This window comes from Chelonoidis abingdonii, chromosome 1, assembly GCF_003597395.2.
Source record: "Chelonoidis abingdonii isolate Lonesome George chromosome 1, CheloAbing_2.0, whole genome shotgun sequence".
NCBI lineage: Eukaryota > Metazoa > Chordata > Testudines > Testudinidae > Chelonoidis > Chelonoidis abingdonii.
This window is the reverse complement of record NC_133769.1, coordinates 151,613,847-151,630,768: the sequence shown is the minus strand read 5'-3', so window position 1 is coordinate 151,630,768 and position 16,922 is coordinate 151,613,847. Positions and strand designations below refer to the sequence as shown.

At 45.5% G+C, this 16,922-nt stretch overlaps 1 protein-coding gene across 4 annotated transcripts in view; it reads right to left on the bottom strand.

The window, feature by feature from the left end:
- Positions 1–6,890: 6,890 nt before the first annotated feature.
- Positions 6,891–16,922, bottom strand: part of FAM131B (family with sequence similarity 131 member B) — a 60,377-nt gene continuing 50,345 nt past the window's right edge. The window contains exons 2-8 of one of the 4 annotated variants that reach the window (XR_012656863.1): positions 14,510–14,619; positions 13,156–13,191; positions 11,260–11,349; positions 10,227–10,437; positions 9,775–9,918; positions 8,068–9,275; positions 6,891–7,827 (exon numbers count right to left, since the gene is read on the bottom strand). Coding sequence is in view for 3 of the 4 variants with exons in the window: in XM_075071215.1 (XP_074927316.1) it covers positions 8,731–9,275; positions 9,775–9,918; positions 10,227–10,437; positions 11,260–11,349; positions 13,156–13,191; positions 14,510–14,619 (1,136 nt within the window). In the remaining variant the exon portion in view is untranslated. Of the gene's footprint in view, positions 9,276–9,774; positions 9,919–10,226; positions 10,438–11,255; positions 11,350–13,155; positions 13,192–13,305; positions 13,397–14,509; positions 14,620–16,922 lie in introns of those variants that run through there. The other 3 variants (XM_075071220.1, XM_075071215.1, XM_075071228.1) reach the window with 3 other exon arrangements.

Here is a 16,922-nt window from a genome sequence, read left to right as displayed (position 1 = left end):
AATCACACACAGCTGGGGAAGAGGGTCTTTACATTACCCTGCTTCAACCCCTCCTTGTCCTGTCCCCTTATGCAAAAGCAGTTTCATATGTTGAGAATACAAAATCTTAAGCCCCAAACCTTTGGTTGCTTTTAAACGTGCTTCAAGACACCACGCCCCATTCTCCCACCCACCCATACCACCCAGAGATCACTGTACCTCCTACTCCCCAGCTCTAACCCACCCAACCCCGAAAAGAGCTTTTAAAAAAAGTCCTGCTCATTATAAAATGATTTTTGAGACTCATTCTGTAGTTTGGAGGATCCTGGGGACCCATTGGTGACTCCCCCAATCATACAAGATGCCACAAAACCAGAGAAGATAAACAGAAACCATCAAACAAAATACACTTGCAAAGCTGCTTCTGCTTTTCACACTGATCATCTGCACACTACACGGAAACAGTGGGTAGAAGTGGAGTGGATGCCTATGCTTGCCTGGAATGGACTGGGCACAGCATTTAGGTCAAGAACCTAATGGGATTTGTGACCTCTAGAAAGGGAGCAGGGCAACAAGGGGAAATGCTTTTACTGATTTTCTATCCCTCCTGCAAAAGGCTCTGGGGTTCAGGTGAACCTGGACTGGATGGCTGTGGCATCCTGGAATTAACTGTCAGTGCATGACCTTTCTCCTGGGTGGTGAAGAACTTTGCCTGACAGGATGGACACTAGTTGTACCCTTGGGAGGAGTAGAACCAAGAATGGATTTCTGAAGACACTAAGCATTGACTCAGTGCAAGATGGAAGTGGAGGCTGATTTCCCATAGAAAGATAGCAACCCTCCCTTCTTAAGTGTACCACTTAGCTTAACCAGGAGCCCTTACCATCATTCTAGAATAGGCAGGTGCCTTGTTGACTGCCCTGGGGAGCAACATTCAAGACTGAACAGACAACCTGTCAGTCCCTACATTTCTAGGAGAAATCCTAGGGTCTGGGTGGAAATATTGTCCAAAACAGGGGCCTGGCCTGGTTACATTGCTTCCATTCCAATCCAGATCTGTCTGTGCTGGGAAAACACAATGCACAACCCCAGTCGGTCCATATTACTCTTGTACAGACCTGTTCATATCCATACAAGGGAAGGACAAAAATGTCCAAAAAAGGCCTGACTGGTACACATCACACACACCTGTACATATCTTGCACTGTCTGTGCTAGGAAGAGTCAAATATATAACAAAGACCCTGACGGTCTCTATGCTCCAATGCAGACTGGTTAACACAGTGCAGGTAACACAGTGACCATCTGGTCTGTATCACTTCCCAACAAACCTAGAGAGCTGTCTGTGCTTGCAGGGGCCTGTGATCTCCGGCAAGGGGCCAGACATTCTGCATAGCGAGAAACACTGTGCTGGGGAGAGAGACAGAAAGATACTGATCTGGCACAGATGTCTATCACTCTCCTACAGATCCAGCCCTATCTGTCTCACCTGGGGAGCGACTGTGATATGAAAGAGGGCCCCATCTGGCTTCCATTCATAACTGACACTGCCTCTGCTGTGCTATTTAATGGGTGCACATCAGATCCATATTCTACATATCACTCTGTTTATCCTTCCCTTCCCTGAGTTAAGGCACAGCACATCCCTGTCAGACTCCCCCTTCTGAGCTCCAGCTAAACAGCAAATGTTAATTCCACTTCTCTCAAGACAACATTAAATATGCTGATTGCAGATCACTGGCGATCGCTGTATTTGGAAGGCTCTTTTGGTAACAGCAGCTTAAAACGACATTTCCCATTGTTTAGAAATGTCTGAACCAAACCATGAGGAAAATCCAAAGTGGGGTGAGATGGAGAAGCTTTACCTCTTACCAGCTAATGTGAGACATTCTGAGCTGGCAGGAAGGAACAGTTCTAGGCTGTGAGAGAGCAAGGACCTTCTCCTTACATGGGAAAGCTGAGGTGACACCTTTTTGGATTGTGCAGCTAAGCTTAATGCCAGCCTGTGCTGCTCTCCAGAGTATTGAGGGGTGTTTACTTTTTACTTATCTTTTCCTCTATCAGGACAATTAATCTGACATGTAAGATAAATGGGACTGAGGCTGGTGATTCAGGGCCTCACCCTGCTCCCACAAAGGCAAAGTCTCAGCTGACTTCAGTTGGAGCAGGGTTGGGCTCTTACTTGGGGCAGTTGCTGGCTGGTGCCCATAGGAGGAGGAATACAGTATTCTGGCTGTTCAGGGGAGACAAGGAAAGAAGTAGGTAACTTCTTGAGTGTGGAGAAATCTCCCTCCCCCTCCTTGTCTTCCAGAAGGGCGAGCTAGATGGCCTAAGCATTGACTTGGAAGGATTAGATTTTTATTGGTAATGGTCAGTAAATGCTGATTTCACTGTACACACACACACAAACTAATGAAAAAATATTTCCACTGACAAATGAAATTTACAGCTAGGCAAAGTAAGAAAAATGCTGCTTGAGAACTTTGTGTTTGATCTAAAGATATTTACTTTGTATATTTTGATATGACGTTGACAATTTGTGCTTTAACACTTATGAAGCTATATAACTTTTTGAATCTCAACATCTGTCATTAAATAATCATTGTCTGACCTCCCTCATTTTCACCCCCATAATTTCATGCAGCTGTGAAAACTGAAATAGATAAAACTAGAAAAAATAATTTAAAATAATATTGATATTATCCATCAAAATTATATATTAAAAATCGAATTCTGCCAAGCCTACTTATGCAGTACCAAGCTCTGTAACAGCACTTGAGTTACATACGCCAGGTTGGGAGTCTCTTTCTTATTCTGTTATTAACCTCTCCAGCTCCTTTGCAGGGGTGTTACTTTTTAAAAAGCTTTTCTCATCTTTTTTGCTGACATATTTCCTCAACTCCCTCCTTTTCCCTGCTGCCTCTCTCCCCTCTCCAACACACACACCTTTTCGGATTTAGAAAATAGTGTCCTTTTCCCTGGCTGTCCTGCTGGCTCCACAGACAATTTCCATTTGCTGGACACAGTAAGGATGGTCCAGACTTTAGCCACACACTTGGCCAGCCTATACATCTCAGAGCTATTCCAAAACTCAAGTTATCTTGGACCTGGCATGAAAATAGGCATGTACCCTGGCTGCAAAAGCTATAACACCCCAGGAACCCACCACAGTGCCCAATACTTCCCACAGACTTTCCGCTGCCCTACAGTCACAGGACAGGACTTATCAGTGGTGCTTACCTTTCCCTGTCAGCTCTGAAGTCCCAGCGTAGTCAAAGAAAAGGGGTGGAATCGGCAAGGGTGACTAGCCACTGCCTGAGATCTGCCAATTCACATGGAAACCGCAGAGCCTGCCAGATGGGAATGACTGTCAGTCACTACAAAGTAGGAACAGATTGGAACCAGTCATCTAGAAGTGATAAGATCTGTGTCCCCTTTCTCAACTCTCTGAGCTATTTTGCCAGACCTAAGGATGTATTGGAACTGATGTCCTACAGATGAAAGGCACTTTCCCCTTGTTCCATTCATTCAGCCAGTTCCCCCAACCTGGAGCCAAATTGAAAATTGTGCTTTAGAGATGAAAGACCCTATATCCCACTTCATGATTCCCCTGAGCCAGCCACTCACGAGACACACTGGAACTGGTGCCCTAGAGGCAAAGATTCCAAATCCCATTACTCTGGACTAGCCAGTTCTTACCTACCCTGTCCCCCAACACTCAGCTCAGTCCAACCCATGAACAACTTCTAGGTTTAACAACAGTAATGTGAGCTGGCCAGATGGTGGCAGTAGAGGGCACAGGAGTGAGAAAGAGCTCGGTCTGTCTGAGAGCTTATTCAACTACTAGTCACCCATGTTTAAAGAGACACTTCTCTGTTTAGCAAAGAAGAGAAGTCATGGCTCCTGCTAAAGTCTTAATGGCTTTACAGCAAACAAAGGCAGAGAACCCTCTAGTTGCACTGCTTCAAGCAACTTCAGAAATATTTCATGAATGCAGCTCTGCTCACAAGTGATGACTCCAGGTCAAACTTGCTTACTTGACAAATAAAAAGATGTTTGTTTCTGACTGTCAGCCCTGCAAACTCAGCCTGGACTCTGAGAGTCAAGCTGGACCCGTTCCAGATCATCCCCTAGAATAAAGAATCTGCAAGTCAAATTGTGCCCCCAACGACACCTGTGGTAATCCCATGGCCCTCAGGAGGTTTGCACAGGTGTGACTAATTAGAACATAGAAAACAATTCTGCAGATGCTGCACAAGAAGGAATCGGTTCCATTACCCTCCTTCTGAGCTAGGCTGGCTCTGCAGGGATAACTTGAGTAAAAAGCAAGTCAAAATCTAGGGCCAAGATTTTGCATTCCTCAGTTTTTGGATACTTTCAGTAGACCTGATTTTCAGAAAGTGCCAAAAATCAGGGAGCCTTAAGGCATCTGAAATTGGGCCCCCAAAAACTGATGAATCCAAAACCATGTGTCACTTCTGAAAATCTTAGCAAGGTGAGAAGATCTGATTCTGGATACAGGCAGGGTGCAGGTCTGTTGCATAAGACAAGCCCATTTTTATACAGTCACTTTTTAAGGTAGAATCACATTTTTCAGGAGACTTAAGGTGACCTATCAGTTTGTGATTAATATGGTCCATTTGGGCCTCACTTAGGCAATGGCTGGAGGCCATGGGAATGCTGTGTCCAGTCAGGTTCCTGGCAATGAGAAAGGCCATGTGTGTTCTTGGATGGTGGGGATACCAGGGGATTTTTTGTGTGTGTGCAAAAAAGGTAAGATCTTTCTTTGCAAAAAAGCAAGATATTTATGGAAAAATCTTATAGAATTTAATAACTTGAAAATAATAGGTTTCTGTAGAAATTACTCTAAACACCGGTAGGTTTTAATAGACAATGAGATCCCATCCATAAGCTTTTTAAAAAGGGGCTATAGAATTCTGTAGCAGAAGTATAATTCTCTAGCGGTCAGAAAACTCTGTGGGAAGGTTTTCACTTGCTATTACATTCTGGGGGATTTTCATAAGGTAAATTTCTTTTCTTTTTTAGTCTTTGTTTTCCATGTAATAAGTGTCCCTCTGTTACTTCTCTCCTATGGAGAAAATGCACCTCATACGTTTGTCACACATCTTACCAAATGCACAACTTGTCTTCCCTAAAAAAAATAGACCTAACCAAGATTACTCCCTTGCCCTGGTCCTGTGAATGACAAAGTGGAGCAGGATACATTTGAAGTTACACTGAAATATAATTATCGTAAACATCTAGGTTGGTCCTGGCTAGACCCTCAGGGCAGAATGGTTCAGAAAAATAAGAGGCAGGCTTATTGAACTTTACCCCACCCCAAAAGAAAAACCCCAAAGAAACACAACTTCAGTTTCCCTGGAAGTTCAAAAAAAAAATTGAGTTAACTTTCATTTGTATGTCATCTGCTGCAGTGCCCATGCTTTCCCAGTTTCTCTGTTCTTGCTAGTGAGACTTCCCTAATTATGCAGCAGCCAAACCAAATCAGTTCAGATAAACTCACGATAATGAGTCCTCCCAGGATTTTGGGAGGTGCTTTATCCAACCTTCTCAACCTTGGGAGGATGGCACCAGAATGTGTAAACATATTTAAGTAGATATTGAAACCTCATCACCCAGGAAAGGAGCAACCTCCCCTGGGAGAGACAGGGAAGCTCCAAAGAAATGGGGACAACGAGGTGGTAACAAATGCTTTTGTCTCATATCCACCCCCAAGCGTCAGCTTCACATAATCCTCCCAAACACTCCTCCCAGTGGCGTTTCCATTAGAGGTGCAGTGGAGAGGGAAGACAGGTCCTCTTGAAATGAAGCTTGCCAGAGAGACTCAGAAGTTCACTGTGGAGTTCCCTATAATCCCAATTGCAGGTAGAAAAGGTGTGTGGGCAGAAATACCTTCTCCAAGGCTCCATGTCTAATTCACCCTCCTCTTGACTCCTGGACATGATCCACTTCTGTTTTCCTGTGGCTGTCTCAGCTTCTACCCTCCTGGATAATATTCCTGCTACATTCTCCTCTCCTGATAAGTACTACTTCCCTGCTATGTGGATTAGGTTCCAAATCTGGATCAGAAGAGGAACATACCTCACTCTCCCATCCTGCAAGCAGCAATACCAATTTGACCATCAGGGATGAGAAGACAGAGAGGAGACAAATGTCTGTATTCCAGTTGAACAGAGTGGCTCTGGCTTGGAGCAAGTGGGGAAGAGATGCCTCCGGGGTAGTGCAGAAAGAGGGCAATCTCCAGATTGGTTCATTTATCCAGTCCCCGACCTTTAACTTGCCCTTTGTTGGCATTCTTTTGCTCACACACTGCCCATATTTCAGTGAACACCCAACACTTCTACTATCCCCTGGTGGTCATGTTCTGCTGTCTGAACAACGATTGCCCCCACACAATTTCTGTCTCCTGTTTATTCCCTAGCAAGAGCAGAGAGGAAACAATTGGTTAAATACCTATTTAAAGTCCCTTCTCCTGCAGTATGTCTACAGCAACAAGAAGGGGAATCACATGGGATCAAAACCCCATCAGTCCATGAATCATAAACTTTCTTAACAAAAATATAGAACCCGTACAAATGGAGAAAAAAACCCATAACCCAGCCTTCCCCACCCCTGAAAGAGAGATGGGAGGAATGAGAAAAAAAGAAAACAGTGCCAAGGAATATTTACATTGTCAAGAAAAAACAGAAAATGTAAAGCAGGAAAGAGAAATGAACAGGAGAGAGGAGAAAAACTCCCCTCCCATTCCCTTTCCTCCATCTACATTTGGCACCACAGAGGAACCGTGGACACTGAGCATGGTATGGTAGTTATGGTCAGTGGTGGCCAGCCCACAGGCCTTTCCCTCTGTTAACCACTGTGTTTAGAACCATTACCCGGCAATATAAAACTGTAGAAAAAGAAACAGCAACAAAACTCCAATATAAACTGGAAAATGGTGATACCATTTGTTCCTGCTGTTTCTGGCCTCTCTGAAGAGGAAAAGAGGGAAAGATTCAGGCAGCAGCACAGAGGTGGACAAACTCCCAAATCCTCTGGGAAAGTCAGCTTTATGTTACCATGTCTATATAGTAGAAAATAGCAGGTGATCCCTCCCCATGCATGTAGTGCCCAACACCATGTGGAAATATCTTTCCCCCTCTCCCCTCGCAGCTCCCAGGCAGGCAGACATGTCAGAGGGAGCAAAAGAAAAATGTTTCAAAGAGACTGAAGCACAGCTGTTGCCGTATGGGTTTAAGTCTGTATCCACAGAGCCTCACCATCTGTACCACAGCACAGCCCGTGTCCACAGAGCCACACCATCCATACCTGAGCACAGCCCTTGTCCACAGAGTCACACCATCTATACCTGAGCACAGCCCTTGTCCACAGAGTCACACCATCCATACCAGAGCACAGCTCGTGTCCACAGAGCCACACTATCCATACCAGAGCACAGCCCGTGTCCACAGAGCCACACCATCCATACCACAGCACAGCCTGTTTCCACAGAGCCACACCATCCATACCACAGCACAGCCCTTGTCCACAGAGTCACACCATCCATACCAGAGCACAGCCCGTGTCCACAGAGCCACACCATCCATACAACAGCACAGCCCATTTCCACAGAGCCACACCATCCATACCAGAGCACAGCCTGTGTCCACAGAGTCACACCATTCATACCTGAGCACAGCCCTTGTCCACAGAGTCACACCATCCATACCAGAGCACAGCCTGTGTCCACAGAGTCACACCATTCATACCTGAGCACAGCCCTTGTCCACAGAGTCACACCATCCATACCAGAGCACAGCCTGTGTCCACAGAGTCACACCATTCATACCTGAGCACAGCCCTTGTCCACAGAGTCACACCATCCATACCAGAGCACAGCCTGTGTCCACAGAGTCACACCATCCATACCACTGCACAGCCCATGTCCACAGAGCTATGCCATCCATACCAGAGCACAGCCCGTGTCTACAGAGTCACACTATCCATACCAGACCACAGCCTGTGTCCGCAGAGTCACACCATCCATACCACAGCACAGCCCTTGTCCACAAAGCCACACCATCCATACCACAGTACAGCTCTTGTCCACAAAGCCACATCATCCATACCACAGTACAGTCTGTATCCACAGAGCCTTGGTTCTCATGTCAAAGCACTGTACAGTATTTATCCATATAGCTCATCCATCCTATTAGTGCAGTGGCTATATCCATACAGCCTTATCCTGTATATCAGTCATAATCCCTCTATTAGTGCAACCTATATCCGCACAGCCTTGTGCCCTGTTCAAAACAAACTCTGTATTCATATATCGCATGGATCAAAGCAGATTGTAGCCCCAAAACAACATCCATTCTACCAAGATAGATCCTATCCATACAGCCATATCCCTGTCTCAAGCCATTGTTTGTATCTTGGGAGCCACATCCCAGCATCTGTGGAGTCTGAATCCAGAGCCAAACCCTTGTATCAAAAAGATTTAAAGTCCAGAGTTCCCTGAGCCTCCAGCATGCTGTCCAGAACAGGGGGCCATGGGATCAGTCCATGATGGTGGGCAAGGAGGGCTCTGACCCGGTCAAACACCTCCAGTCCTTTACTTCCCTTTTGTTAAAAATGAAATGTCAGAATGACACGTGTGTCCGCCTGGGAACCTGGGAGAGGTTTTCCTGTCATTTCATTCTCCCTTCCCCTCTCCCATTTGGTAGTGCTGACGGATTCCTCACTGGCAGTATCAATTGTTTGCTTCCCCCTCCTCCTCATCAAAGGACTGCACCCCGGATGAGGTGACATCTGAGACCTTGCGGCTGAGTGCGGCATGTTCTAGCTCCTCCCGAGGTGACAGTGACTCTAGGTCCCGGCATACAGCATCGTCCTCCTCTGGAGAGGTCTTCTTGTTTAGCAGCGGGGCCTTTTCCAGTAATGGGTTCCCTTCCTCCTCTGTATGCACCCCCATGTATGTGCTGGATTCGGCCCCACCACCACCCACTGAGGCAGTCTGAGGTGGCCACATGTCAACGAGCCCTGGGTTCTGGAGCAGGGCCTGTGCTTGCTGCTGCTGCATCTGATGCTGCTGGATGAGGCTACTCTGAATCAATGTGCTCTCCTGCAGGTTGGACTGGGTCTCCTCAAAGTTCTGGCCTAGGTAGGAACCAGTAGCTGGGGAAGCAATGAGGGACTGGTCGCTGGTCTCCCAAGCATCAGAGGAGCCCAGGCAATACATGCCCTGAGAGACATAGGAGTGAGGCCAGCTGTCATACTGTGTCTGGGCCATGTGATCTGCAGAAAGAGAAGGGAAGAGAAAGGGGGAGAGTTAAAGGGAGAAAGAAAGAGTGCAAAGGGAGGAATTGGAGAGAGAGAGAATGAGAAAGAGAGTGAGACAGGACAACAGAAACAGGAAGAGACAGAGGAGGGCAGTGGAGAACAGAGAGAGGGGTCAGGGAGGACAGAAAAAGAGAGGCAGGGCAAGATGGGAGCCATTGGAAATGGCAGACAGACAAACCTGCAGAACCTGCATATAACAGGTGATGCTGGCCTCCCCTGCTGTGCCCAGAGGCCCAGGAGAATGGGGTCTGGAGCTTGTCTGCTGGGCCCTGACTCTATGGGCAGCTCCATGAGTGGGGAATATTTCTCTCTCTGCCAGATCTCAACTCATGAGAAAGGGCAATGGTGACCCCCACAGAGGATAAAGAAACTAGTAGGGATGGAAAGGAACCTGGCAGCAAGGATAGGGGAGGGCAGGGATGTCCCAGGACCAGTGGGAGGGGATAGGGCTCACCCTGGTTTTCCATTAGCTCCTGGTAGTTCTCACTGTAGTTGCTTGCTGGGTTCTCCTGGTTGGAGTTGACACTTACATCCTCACCATCCATGGAGGACCAGGCCATGAGAGTGGCCTCAGAGATGGCAAACTGCTCCATCACCCCTGCGCCAGAGAGAGACAGGGAGAGGCAGTAGAGACATGAGGAGCTCCCCACGTACCCCCACCTCACTGACACCCCTGAAACACTGAACCTACCTATTCCTGCCTCAATGATATCCCCTGCTCTGACCTGCGCCTCCTCGCCAAGCATATCCCCCAGCGAGTCCCCCGCGGCCTTCATCTGAGCTGCACCTCCCTATCCCATCTGTGTGCATTCCCCAGCAATTCTCTTCTCCGGCTCTCTCAGGCTCCCCTTTCTCTCTCTGCTCTCAGATACCCCAGCACCCCAGTGTGGGGGAAGTCAGGACTACCTGCAAGGAATCGGGCCTCCTTCTCGCCATCGCTCAGGTCTGAATAGGCATCAGCATCCTTGCGCACCGCCTCATGTGTATGCAGCTGTTGCTGACTGTTACCTTTGTCCCACCCTTGCCACTCAATCATGTGAGCTACACGACCCTGTCCCATAGCCGTTGGCTTCGTGACGTGATCCTTCATGCTGCGGGATATCCCTAAGGGGCCAGACATCAGAAAACAAGCAGGGGCTATTACACAGCTCCATGGCTATTTGTCACTCTATTCACCCTTCCCTGGAAAGGGGGTCCCCCATCGTCCCCTGGACTCCTTCCCTTAGATGGTGCCCCCTCCCTCCCTTGCTGTGGGGCTCAAAAGGCCTATTAAGCAACTCCAGGAGTTGTAATTGTTCTCCATACCCCTCCCTGATATGGTTTCCCATCATTTCATGGATGGGGTCCCACTGGGGGCACAGTAAGGAAAGGAAGAGAAACCCAGAAGTGAAAGAGCCTGGAGAAAGAATTCTCTTTTTTGCCCAGCACAGAGTTCGGTGTTAGGGGAACAGTGGGTACGAGGGACAAATCTCAGAAATGGATGATCTAGGAGACTGAAAAAGGGTCTTCTCCCAGGACAGTCTTGAGGGAAAGAAATTGAAGAGGTCTGAGCATGGGGGCACAGTGAGAAGAGCCGGAGGGGTATGAGACAAACATGAACTTTTAAAAGGCAACAACTGAGATAGGCCTGAGGCTAGGCAGTTGCAGATCAGAAAGGTCTCGAGTTGGGCAGATCAGTGAGGAGAGGACAAGGGTTAAGGAGCAGCACTTAGAAGAGCAGTGAGGAGAGGCCTCAGATTAGGGGGCAGCAGCTGGGAGAGCAGCAAGTAGAAGAGGCCTCAAGTTATGGGGCAATGGTAAGGAGAGGTCTCAGGTTGAACAGAAAGTGGGGAGACACCTGGCTTTGTGAAGCAGCAGCAGGGAAAACAATGGGGAGAGGCCTAGGGTCAAAGGGAGAGGAGCAGTGGCAAATAAACCCAGGTCAGAGGTTCTCACCAGAGAAAGACGACTTAGCCAGAGCCCCGATTCCATAAGCATTGGAGTTCCGCTTCAGCTTGGGGAGAATGGAGGTTGTGTCTTCCATGGAGAGCTGAAAAGAGAGAGAGCATGAAGGTGTGAAAGAGAGGGAAAGATGAAGGAAAAAGAAAACAAGAGAAGGAGAAGAAGGAGATGGAAATGAGAGATCAGTTGAAGAGTTCAGGAAGGCAGATAAGGTGTCCATGTAAAGGTTATGATTTGCTAGTTATGATTATGCTATCTGTATGCATGATTCATTTTTGTATTTAGAATTACAGATATTGGCTGTATACTGTCTGTAGTTCAAACGTGTGTTATGCCTCTGGGTGACACTCCAGACAATTTGGCATCAGCACTGCCTAGCCTGCTTGATGGCCCATTAAGGTCCATCAGCTGTACAAATGACCCACTGAGAGAAGGCAAATACACCTTATGACTCAGCAAGGTATGCAGGGATATGCCTATGGACAGAACTCTAAGGCTTTTCCATGCCATGTGCTGGGTGGCTTGTGCTTAGAACAAAGGAAGCACAAGCCACATGGCAAAAGGACTATAAAAGGCATCATCATCATCTCCATTTTGTCTTCAATCCTGCTTCTGACCTCTGGAGGAACTGTGCTTGAAACTGAAGCTCTGAACAAAGGATTGAAAGGCCCATCCCAGTGGTGGATGTACTCCAGAGACTTGATTTGAGTCTGCAGTTTATTCCATCATTGTTACAAGCCAGAATCAGGAACTTTGCCATTTCTGTATGTAATTTAACCAATTTTAACTTTCATCTATATTTCTTTCTTCTTATGAATAAACCTTTAGATTTTAGATTCTAAAGGATTGGCAACAGCGTGATTTGTGGGTAAGATCTAACTGTGTATATTAACTTGGGTCTGCGGCTTGGTCCTTTGGGATTGGGAGAACCTTTTTACTTTTACTGGGGCATTGGTTTTCATAACCATTTGTCCCCATAATGAGTGGCCCTGGTGGTGATACTGGGAAACTGGAGCGTCTAAGGGAATTGCTTGTACGACTTATGGATAGTCAGTCTGGTGAGACCGAAGTCCTCTCTGTTTGGCTTGTTTGGTTTGCTCAGAGGTGGAGAACAACCAGCCTGGGGCTGTGACTGCCCTGCTCTAAGCAATTTGTCCTGAGCTGATACTCTCAGTTGTGTCCTGCCAGAGGCCGCATCGTTACAGGAGGTGACACAGCACAAAAGGTCAGGAGGCAAGAAGCAGTAATAACAGGGGAAGAATATGCTTTTGACCATTTTTTTCTCTCGCGTTTTAAATAATCTGTATTGAAAAAAACAAAATGAAGAAGCATGTGTCAGTGATGATTCTCTCTTTATTCTGTCTATTCACAGCTATATATATATATATATATGTATAATGGTCTCTTCCTCGTGATTCCCAGCCATTCCCTTCCCTATGCTCAGCCTCAACTCTAGAGAGAGGGGGACACTAAACTACCACATGAGCCAGGGGTTAATTGGTGTTTGTTTCTCTTAGGAATCCATTAATCCTTGATTAATCCTTCTTCCTTGAGAATGACAGGGTTTGAACTCCACATGCTCCTCCACAAGAGCTAGTTGTTCCAGCTAAATCCACCAGGTTCCCTCATACATTCCAGCCAAAATTATCAGACTTTGGGGTTGCTTATAAAATTAGGCACCTATGGGCTGATTTTCAAAGGGGCTGAGCAACCACTGCTCCCACTCCCACCAATTATAGGTGAAAATATAGGTAAACAGCCCTTCTGAAAATCATAAGAGCATAAGAATGATACTGGGTCAGACTAATAGTCCATCTAGCACAGTAACCTGGCTGTGCAAATGCTCCTTTGCTGCCTCTCGTGAAAGGAGGAGGGCTTTAAGGTTTATACTCACATTAATACCATCCCAGGAGAAATCTGTCCGGGTTTGCTATGGAAGAGAAGAAAGAGAATATGTTAATATAACACATGGGTGTAGTGTGTGCGACCATGTATTCCTCTAGTGGCAGGTCCTAATGATTATAACAGCCTGCTACTTACTCACAGATAAAGGAGTTACTCCTTTAGCTCAAGTGGTATGGTCTTGTGCTTTTGGTGCTGAAGGTCCCGGCTTCATTCCCTCCTGATCACTGTGGTGTCTGTATGTATGCGGCCATGGTTAATGACATAAGGGATTGGGAATATACAAAGAAACAGAAAGGGAAAAAGAGAGAGAGACAGACAATATATAACCCTCTGATAGGAACCCCCTGCATTCACACTGCCTTCTTTTGCTGAACATTGTGCACTGGCAATGTTAGATATTTTCAAAGAGGATGAATTTGTCAGGTCCTTATTTCAGGGCAGTAACAAGTGCATAACCCTCTGTGGGAACTGCACTGCCCTTGGACTCACTCAAAGGTGAGCTAGAAAACTGGAATATTTCAGTCAAAAATGGTTCTAGAACAGGCTACAAAGCCATTCACTCCTGAAACGGTTAAATGCATCCACACAAAAAACAATCTTCCTTCTGCAAATGAGTTCCAAGTGTCCCCTTCTGCCCCTATAGTGCTTGTTCATTGAGGATCTCCTTGAGTTACTTATCTCCTGTTTGTGGCACAACTCCCTAAAACAGGAGTTTCTGGGAGTTACATTCCACAGTTGAAGAAATGCTGAATCAAGATGCAATTCTTATATATTGTTATTTTGTAATGTGTAAAATTGTATGTGCTTTGTACATTAACATGGCATGGCTATTGAATAAAAAGAGCCTTGATCTTCTTGTTTAATGTGAAAGGTCTTGTGATTGCATGCACTGGACATTACACAATGGAAAATTCATGTGTTAAATTACAGAAGCTGCATCATTCGAAACAAGAAATGAAGCAGCACTGGAGATACTGCCCAATAATTTAACAGCAGTTAACCGTGAATAACCCCCAAAAAACGTAACGAGAGACTAAAATGCTCTTTGTTTCCCCACAGCAGTATAGATCTGTTCTATGCCAGGGCCTCCCATCTAAGCCAGCACACAAGCAATTCAGACTGAAATGGTTTTCGGACTCACCCGGAGCTACTTTTCATGTTCTACTCTGGTAACTGTAAATCAAAGCTTTCAATTCTGAAAATTGATGCCCCCCAAGTCTCTAGTGCAAGTATGACTTTTGTGCCTTTCCCAGCTGAGGTTGGTGACCCCAGACCCTTTATATGTATTCAGTGGGGTTGAGACTTTCCAGTCTTCTCTCCTTGGGCATAGGATGGGCACTCACCTCAGTGGAGGGTCGGTGGATGCTACTGCCATGCAATGAGCTGGTGCTGTCCATATTGATCTGATCCACATCTTTCAGTCCTTTCCAGTCCACTGCAATCACCTCATTCCCTGCCGGGACAAAACATCCAGTCAGGATTTCTTGATTCCATCACTTTAAACAGTGCTATAAGGGGTTCTGCTTCAGAGTTGACCAAAGGAAGGAGTGTGTGTCATACATTCATAACACTTAAAGCCATAACAGGCCATTAGATCATCTAGCCTGACCTCTGTATATAACAGACCATTCAGTTTCATCCACTGTATTGATCCCAGTAACTTGTGTCTGGTTAAAGCATATCTTTTAGACAGGCATCCAGCACTGATATGGGATGGAGAACCCACCAGTGGTAGTTTATTCCAGTGGTTAGTCACCCTCACTATTACAATTTTGTGCCTTATTTCTAATTTGAGTTTGTCTGGCTTCAACTTCCAGCCATTGGTTCTTGTTATGTCTGTCTCTAGATTAAAGAGCCCTTCAGCACCCAGCATTTTTGTCATGTGAAGATAGTTATCAACCATAATCAAGTCACCACTCAGTCTTCTTTTTGATAAGCTCTCTCACTGCTAAATCTATCACTATAAGGCATTTTCTCCAGCTCTCAAATTTGTGGCTCTTCTCTGCAGCCTCTCCAATTTTCCAACATCTTTTTAAAAAATGTGGACACCAGAACTGGATACGGTATTCCAGTACTTATCTCACCAGTGCCATGTACAGAGGTAAAACCACCTCTCTACCAGGCTTGGCAATTTCCAGGGAAAAACTAGTTTAGGACAGGGTAAATACTAGCTTAAACCTAGGTTAAACTGTGAAAAATAAAGGCATCAGTGGGCAGCAAGTTCAGCAAGCACAGAATGAATCTTTTCAAACTTTGAATACATCCATTCAAAACTGAGGAATAGGTGCGGTCTATCCACTACAAAGTTGGTCTTTTGCTATAGGATGTTGCATGGGCAAGTGGACCTGGACTAGTAGTTTGCAGCTCTGCATGCTTCTGATTGCTTAATGCTTCAAGCCTGCAACTCTGCATTATTGTCATTTTCATATAATCAAATGTTTTTGACTTCTGTTTATATAATATTGAAAACTGAAATGAGTCATGATCTGTACAGCTTCCTAGAGAAAATACCAAACCAGAATGTATACAGACATTCCAATGTTCAGGATTATAATTATTTATATTAGTATTACACTCACTGCAGATTTACATTTTGTTTGTACAACTGTAAATCTACAGATCTACTGCTTTATGTTACCATAACTTGAATATGTAACTAAAACTAAGTGGAATGTAGTGTGCATCAATGAAACCATTTTTAAAATAGAAAATGCCTTAAACTGGGACTAACTAGTTTCCCCCATGATTTCATCAGGTAAAACCCACTTCTGGTAAATACCACGCCATCTCTGCTCCCTACTCCTACTCACTACTTCTCCGTTTATACATCCAAGAATTGCATGTCTTTTTTTCCCACAGCAAAAACAATCCATTGATCAGTTGTCACTTCCACTGATTTAGAATCTATAATTTACATTTAGAATCATGTTCAGTTGCTTGTACACTGTGATCCCTAAATCCTTTTTAGAGTCATTGCTTTCGAGGATATGGTCCCCCATTCTTCAGGTATGGCCAGCATTTCTTGTTCCTAGATGTATAATTTTGCATTTGGCTGTATTAAAACACATATTGCTTGAGCTGGCCCAGTTTACCAAGTGATCCAGATTGCTCTGTATAACTGCCCTATCCTCATCATTTACCACTTTGCTAATCATTGTGTCATCTGCAAATTTTATCAGCAAGGATTTTATATTTACTTCCAGATCAGCGATGAAAATTTTGAAAAGTACTGGGCCAAGTAGCAATGTTGTAAAACCCCACTAAAAACACATGCCAATTTGATGATGATTCCCCATTGACTACTACTTGTTGAGATCTGTCAGTTAGCTAGTTCTTAATCCATTTAACGCGTGCTTTGTCGACATTGTATAGTGCTGATTTTTTAATCAAAATGCTCTGTGGTATTAAATCAAATGCCTCACAAAAGTTTAAGAGCTTGTCTAAGTGCAGAATAAAGAAAGGTGTGAATTTGAAGTGCAATAACTATTCCATACTAAGTTCCTGTGTGGACTTTCTTATTACACACTGAGGGTTTGGCTACACTTGCAGGTGTGCAGCATTGGGAGTTAAAGCTGTCTTCGGACAGCTGTGTAGGGAAAGCGCTGCAGAGTGGCCACACTGACAGCTACCAGCGCTGCAGTGTGGCCACATTTGCAGCATTTGCAGCGGTGTTGGGAGTGGTGCATTATGGGCAGCTAACCCACAGAGCACCTCTTCCCATTCTGGCGCTGTGGGTTGTGGGAAGGGGGCGGAGGG